This window comes from Borostomias antarcticus, assembly GCF_949987555.1.
Source record: "Borostomias antarcticus genome assembly, chromosome: 2".
Taxonomy (NCBI): domain Eukaryota; kingdom Metazoa; phylum Chordata; class Actinopteri; order Stomiiformes; family Stomiidae; genus Borostomias; species Borostomias antarcticus.
Genome location: NC_140235.1, coordinates 33,345,761 through 33,353,331, shown reverse-complemented (window position 1 = coordinate 33,353,331; position 7,571 = coordinate 33,345,761). Strand labels below are relative to the sequence as shown.

Below are 7,571 nucleotides of genomic sequence, written 5' to 3'. Positions count from 1 at the left end.
TGGTCCTCGTCTGGTCCCTGTGCTTCCCTGACCTGGGCAGCTCCAGCCTGACGGGCAGTCTGGGCTGCTTCCCCGGCCTGCTCCCCTGCTGTGAGGGGGCTGTGGGCCGAGGCCGTGTCCCTGGCCTGGACCGGGGCTGCCTCCCCACCCTGCTGCTCTGCCCTGAGAGGGCCTCCTCCTCCTCCTCCTCCTCTCTCCAGGCTCCTCCTGGCTCCTGGTACTCTGTCCCCGTCTCCAGGACTGTCCTCTGTGTGCTGTCTGTCCCCGTCTCCAGGACTGTTCTCTGTGTGTGTGCTGTCTGGGGCGGCCTTGTGTCAAACACAGCTGGCAGGAAACAGAGGCCCTCACCGTCCCCAGGGAGGCCAAATATAAATACAGGAAATAAAGGCAATCCTGTAATCCCCCTCCCCTTTTAAAACCATAATATTTGAATTATCTTATTTTTCTAAATTAGAAACTATTTAGGCCATCCAGTGTTTTGATTGGATTCCAACTGTTGTCTTTAACACAAAGCCTCGCGGTTTGGGCCCCATCTTACTAAATCTGTGTGTTAAATGATATTGCTTGGCTTTGCGCTTTTGTGTGCCAAACCTTTCCCCTGAGCTGGTGACCGAGCAGCCAGCTGAGAAATCCCCCTGCGCCTGGGCCGGCGGGCTGGACGGTGAGAGGGTCAGGAGGACGGTGAGGGGGTCAGGAGGGGGGTCAGGAGGACGGTGAGGGGGTCAGGAGGACGGTGAGGGGGGTCAGGAGGGGGGTCAGGAGGACGGTGAGGGGGTCAGGAGGGCGGTGAGGGGGTCATGAGGACGGTGAGGGGGTCAGGAGGACGGGGAGGGGAGGACGGGGAGGGGGTCCGGAGGATGTGTTCTGCTCTATTAGGAGCACGCGGCGCCCTGTCCTCCTGGACGCCATGCAGTCAGGCCTGCTCACTCTACAGGCCACTGAGGGGCTAGGGTCTTCATGGCAACAGGGGAAACTTTCTGAAATCTCTTCATTAGTATTTGTTTTATTTGTAACCGGGCCGGAGTGCTGTTCTAACCCTGGGTGTGGGAGGAAGCGGTCTCTTCCCAGGCTGATGTGTGGTTGTTGTTCCCAGGCTGATGTGTGGTTGTTGTTCCAGCTTCGTGCCGTGCTCAGAGAGGATCCGCGTGGCAGTGAGGGAGATGGCCACCCTGTTTCCCAAGGTGAGCTCAGCATGTCAGCACCTCTCAGCAGGGGGATGCTGGTGCTCAGTATTTGTGTGGTAAACAGGCAGAGATAATCAGGTTTAAATCTGCAAGACACACACACACACACACACACACCAAGGTGTGAAAAGGCCCATGAATAGGTTGTTTTGTCAACGGTATGTGACCTTATGATTCTCTCCATCTCTCTCTCCCTCTCACTACCCCCCTCTCCCCCCCCCCCCCCGTCAGAGGCCTCAGTCAGAGACCGTGCGCGGGTCTCTTCGGCTGCTCACCTCCAGTGCCAGCCGGCTGCAGGGAGAATGCCAGAAGGCCACGCCCCTCGACCCCTGCCCCTCCGACATGCAGCTGGTCACTCAGCAGGTCATCCAGTGTGCCTACGACATCGCCAAGGCCGCCAAGCAGCTCGTCACCGTCACAACCAAAGAAAACAGCAACTGATTTGAACCCAAAGACATAACTAACCTCCCCTTTGAATATTTGATGATAATATCATTGGTGTCCCTAATTTCAATTTCATCAGTATTATTATTGTTTGTCATTTTTATTTAATATTTTATGTAACAATTTAGTTATAATGGGTTTCTTGTGAATGGTTTACAGTAAAGTTTTCCTAGCTATATGTTGGTCAATCCAAGCCTTTTCTCAAGTGTTCACATGGTACCCAGCCTGCTCCTGTACTCATATCCATTAAGTGAGAACGGGGCTGAGAGATGTGCTTGTTGCATTCAAGTTAAAGTTGTGCAGTGTTTCCCATGTTGTATCAGCCTTTGACTATTAGCTGGTTGTTTTTTTCGTGGGTTCTGGGTGCTTTCCTGTGCTCCCCTGCTACTGTGACTCAGTGTGAGTTGATTTCTTGAATGCAGCCATGTGTTCTGCTAGCAGCCCGACGGTCACCTCAGAACAGGCCACATTACAACCATGAAGCCATGAATCACAACACAATGTCAGTGTTCTAAAGTATTTTATTGTTCTGTATTAGCCTCACGTTTTAAAAGGTGAATACAGCCTCTGGTTTACTGTACATGTCCCTCACACATTCAGCAGCATTTCTGCCTTCATATTTTTACATTTTTTATTTTTACATTTATCCCAAAGGGATATCCTCAAAACCCAACCTCATAAATAATTTGTCACCTTTTTTTTTTTAATAATAGTATGGTAGCGACAAACATATATTCATAATACATATAATATTAATGCTATATTTATGAATACTGTAACTCATACCTGTCTAACAAAATTGCAACATTTATTTTCATAAAATAAATTTAACAATTGAGGCCTCTTCCTGTATGCTATAGTCTCGTTTTCATCTTGAGGATGTCTCTGATGACCTGTATCAATATATCCACCGACAATCGCTTCTTGTGACCCGTCTGTTGTGTTGGTGTGGTGCTAACCCTCGTCTACTTCTGTCCCATGCATTGTCTTTTAAATGCTGCTAGTGGTCAAATATGTACAACTAGGCTAAGTGGTTGTGGAGATCTGTTTTGAGCAGTGGTCCGGTCAATGAGGCCCTTATGAACAGTCCTGACATGCTCTGGGATGTGGGGGTGATGATCACGTGCTCTGGGATGTGGGGGTGATGATCACGTGCTCTGGGATGTGGGGGTGATGATCACGTGCTCTGGGATGTGGGGGTGATGATCACGTTCTCTGGGATGTGGGGGTGATGATCACTGCTCTGGGATGTGGGGGTGATGATCACTGCTCTGGGATGTGGGGGTGATGATCACGTGCTCTGGGATGTGTGGGTGATGATCACTGCTCTGGGATGTGGGGGTGATGATCACGTTCTCTGGGATGTGGGGGTGATGATCACTGCTCTGGGATGTGGGGGTGATGATCACGTGTAACATTGAGCGTTATGAGCCAGACTGTGATAGTTATTGCCATTGTGGTTGAAAAAATACCTGCCTTTAAAAATAATAAACTGTAGCTAATTTATAACCTCACATGTCTCTTTAGTCTCTTTGCGCAAGTTTGTTTTACAATAAGCACACGGTCAGTTTGCGCAATTAGTCCTAGGCTACTCTCACCCACTACAGTTAAACCACAGGTGTGTCGCCTACTCCTGTTTCACTTCAAACCTTTCGCAATTCTTTTGAGTGCGCCACCTGCTGAATGGACGAAACTGAATACGTCTCAGATGCCCCTGGGCGCCTCCCAGCCAATCCAATGCAACAAGAGGACGCGAAGGACAGTTCCGGGTTCAGTGAAGGAAGCCAGTAGTCTGGATCGTGACTAGGCTGCTGAAGCTGCAGAATTTAATGACATTTTTTACTTGGGTAAAAAACAAATGGCCCTTTTACTGGATCACCAGTTCACAGAGCTTCCCGCCGACGATGCCGTTGACACAAAGCTGTTTCTGGAATCCGTGTCTCATCTTCCGTCGTTCTTTGGTGAGTGCACCTGGATACGAGTCCACCTGTGTTTCATTCTGTAGGCTAATGAAACCAGACTCTAGCCAGCCATCAGGGGTGTAAGGAAGCTCAATTTACCCACCTCTTTAAAATGAGGCTGAGAGTTTACTGTCGGACCAACTGTGTTAATCGATGAGGAGAAACACGGTGGGTGAACTCTGCACTGGAGAAAGTTTACACACCTCTGTATTTACCCCCCCCCATATGACACCGATAGATCGGTTGTTGTCTGTTTCACATGTTTCTAGTCATGCTAGTTTGGCCGCCGTAGATTGACATATTTTTCGACCTTTTTGAATAAAGTTGTGTGGACAGAGTCCAAGAGGGCAGCAGCAATGTTAGCTTAGCTATGACCAGTGAGTTAATTGATCTTGGAGTGGAGAGGATCGATTGCTCGGGAATCCAGACATGCTGTATTTAGGCGCAGCCTGATATACGTTTACGGATCTTTTCCTTCTTCTTTTAGACGAAAAGAAACCTTTGAAACTGGTTCAGAGCTGCCATATTTCCTCCTTCCTCACACTGCACACTGGCCTCGTTGTGACTTCAAACTGTGAATGGACCCTTCTATCTATTGATACTCCTACTAGAAACATCCGTAGCGCTCGCACAGCGTTTGTGGGAGTCTTTCAATCAATCAATCAAAGCTTTATTTATATAGCGCATTTCATACCCAGAGGCAACACAATGCGCTTTACAGAGAACAAGGGAGGTGGGCAGACATCCCACCCCTACATATTCCAGAGGGAAGCAAAGTCTTTGTCCATTCTAATGTCTAAATTCCTTTTTGTTAGTCTAAACTAACACGTGTTTGTCCTTCTAGACTGCCTGGGGTCAAAAGTATTTGCTCCTATCAAATCAGACATCACTGGCAATATAACCGTAAGTCTTCTTCACAGTAGAATTATTTAATCTTGAGGTAAAGTGACAGACCAGCTCATGAACCATGAGTAACTCAGTGGTGTAATTACAATTGCATGTCCATTTTGACGGTGATGTTCCACATGTTTTCAGAAAATCCGGGGCGTTTATGAGAAGGACCCAGCAAAGTATGGAACTCTGCAGGACATTGTGGAGGCCGAGAGGGAGGCGCACCAGGCCGAGTGGCCCAAGGTAGGGGCCACGCTGGCCCTCATGTGGCTCAAGAGGTGAGTAGAGGATCACGTGGAACTCATGGAGAAGGACAGACATGCTGTCTCCCAACCATGAGATAATGGTCAGGTTTCCCGAAAAAGAACCTTCTTAAAGAATCCTTCTTAAGCAACCCTTTGTATGGGAGTTAAGAAGTACTTTTGAGTTAAGTGATTCTTAAAGGAGTAGTAAAGGGAAAATGCATGTTTAGCCCTGTTTTAAGGTTACTTATGATAATAAACAATGGTTCAGATCAAAAAGTTGACAACTAGCCCTTTTGAGAAAGTCTGATAATTGCTCTACCACCGTTTTGGTCATACAATGGATGTTGGTGGGCATCTTGAAAAATCTTTCAAAAACATGTTAAACTCTCGATTTAAAAGACAAGAAACTCACTGAGGTGTTAGTTGGCGTTCTGACATATAATTCGCCGTAAAGTAAGATTCTAGTTCATTTTAAATATTTAGCATAGAACTATTTAGTCGCAGCACATACGTGTGTAAACTTCCGCAAACTAGGTAGCCTAGCAACATAAACAATAACAATAGCTACCGTAAGTAGTTCCGCTTCCTGAATCCCCTCTGCGGATTGATCTACACATCTACAACGGTTGCGTCAATACAAGTCAATGGATTTCATAAAATGATCAATAAAACCCTACAGGATTCATACTTTGTGGCGAATTTGATGTCAGAACACCAACGGACACCAATTACCCCCTCGGTGAGCTTCTTGTCTTTGAAATCGAGAGTTTAACATGTTTTTGAAAGAATTTTCAAGGTGCCCATCCACATCCATTGTATGACCAAAACGGTGGTAGAGCAATTATCAGACTTTCTCAAAAGTGCTAGTTTTGTCAACGTTTTGATCTGAACCATTGTATATGATCATAAGTAACCTTAAAACAGGGCTAAACATGCATTTTCCTTTACTACTCCTTTAACTCGTTCGGGAAACCCAATGTCACTGGCTGCTAGCAGATGAACAGAGGGACGTCATTGGCCTGTCACCTGCAGGGGACTCCGCTTCATCCAGATCCTGCTGCAGAGTTTGGCAGACGGAGAGAAAGATGAGAACAACCCCAACCTCATCAAGGTCAATATCAACAAAGCCTACGAGCAGGCGCTGAAGCAGTACCATGGCTGGATAGTGCAGAAGATCTTTAAGGTGAGACCATGCAGTGTTTTCAGGGACCATGGCGGACAATGCTTTTACAAGTGGCATGGCCCCTTTTTTGATGCGGGTAATTGAAGTGTGTGCTCAGAGTAAGAAGCTCCCTGACTCTGGGATCCTGCGTTTGCTCCCCTCAGGCAGCGCTGCTCGCAGCCCCCTACAAGTCTGACTTCCTCCAGGCTCTGTCGAAGGGGGAGGGGGTCCGAGAGGAGGACTGTCTCGCCGATGTCCGCCTGTTCTTAGTCAATTACAGCGCCACAGTAGACGCCATCTACAAGATGTACATGACGCTGAATGCAGAGCTGGATTACAGTGTGTGATACGCCCCTGCATACCTGCTGGGCTGGGCTGGGCTGGGCTGGGGGTGTTCTGGGTAATGATCATCAGGGGGTGTTCTGGGTAATCTTCATCATTCTATCTACTGTTTCTCATTCTCTCTCAGGTGACGGTACATTCCAGCTTTTCAGGATTGAGGAATTCTGCTCAAAGATGTTTTTCTGTTTGTTTACGCTAGTACTTATTCTTTTAAATATCTCCTTTTTATTAAGTTAATCCATACTTGATATTGTCTTACCCAATAGTCTACTATAGTACACTAGAGTTTGTTTTAAAGCAGTTATCCTTTACCTAAAATCAAGTGATTCAAACATTTTAAATGTACTTTTCATGAACTATTCAGGTTCAGTCTTATCGGTTCTTGTGTAAGCTGCGTGTCTGAGAGCTGCTGAACACGGAGCAGAACTACTGACCCACTCTGTCTCGTTCAGAAGGGCTGTCCAGAGAGCTGCCCAGTGTTATTCTAGATCCTCTCTCTGTGGGAGGGGAGAGTGTTTCTCGTATTGATTAATTTCCATCATGATATGCCGCTCTGTAACTCTGCCCTGAAAGACGAACTAGTGCCGTGGTGGCTGGTTACTGAGCTAGTGCCGTGGTGGCTGGTTACTGAGCTAGTGCCGTGGTGGCTGGTTACTGAGCTAGTGCCGTGGTGGCTGGTTACTGAGCTAGTGCCGTGGTGGCTGGTTACTGAGCTAGTGCTGTGGTGGCTGGTTACTGGAACCGTCTGCATCAACCTGCTCTTGCCTCAGGAGGTCATCACCCCCTCTGGAGTGCTGTGTGTGAACTGTGCTGCTGTGGGACTTTAATGTTTGTGTGTCTTTATTTGAAATGTCATTATATATATATATATATATATATATATATATATATATATATAATACTTTTTGCATGTCTTGCATTGACCAACCAATAACCACTTAATACAGAGCCAATTGAGGCCTATATTACTTGACATTATATGTGTTCCTAACCTGGAGATATTCCCACCAGGCCAGGAGTGTGGACCATGTGGACTGTCTCACCGTCTCGTTACGCATCCTGTTCTGGAAGTGAGTTCCATAAACAAGACTGACAGCTGGATGAGAACCTCATCCAGGACAGGTTGTTCAGTAGCGCTCATACTGACAAGGTTTTGGACCTACCCCAAAGAGAAATTGGCAGGCATAGAGATGTTTATTTATAAACATTTCAAACATAACTTTTGTGTGTATGTACAAACACTTATCAAATGTTTTAAATTCTTTAACAATTTGTAATGAGATGTGAAAGTACTGTAATTTATTACATTTTTATGAATAAAATATGATTTTGTTTAAAGTGA

General features: G+C 46.5%; 2 protein-coding genes across 2 annotated transcripts in view; both read left to right on the top strand.

Moving 5' to 3' along the window:
• The window catches only part of LOC311327307 (ARF GTPase-activating protein GIT2-like), a 13,814-nt gene extending 10,720 nt beyond the window's left edge, over nucleotides 1-3,094 (top strand). The window contains exons 19-20 of the mRNA XM_084460342.1: nucleotides 1,118-1,181; nucleotides 1,416-3,094. Coding sequence (XP_084316468.1) covers nucleotides 1,118-1,181; nucleotides 1,416-1,625 — 274 coding nt within the window. The 3' untranslated portion in view covers nucleotides 1,626-3,094. The remainder of the gene's footprint in view (nucleotides 1-1,117; nucleotides 1,182-1,415) is intronic.
• A 277-nt stretch (nucleotides 3,095-3,371) lies between these two features.
• Nucleotides 3,372-7,571, top strand: LOC311327298 (glycolipid transfer protein-like). The gene is made up of 5 exons (XM_084460333.1): nucleotides 3,372-3,589; nucleotides 4,434-4,492; nucleotides 4,625-4,758; nucleotides 5,758-5,908; nucleotides 6,052-7,571. Exons 1-5 carry the CDS (start codon nucleotides 3,487-3,489, stop codon nucleotides 6,232-6,234), a joined length of 630 nt encoding a protein of 209 aa, XP_084316459.1. The 5' UTR covers nucleotides 3,372-3,486; the 3' UTR covers nucleotides 6,235-7,571.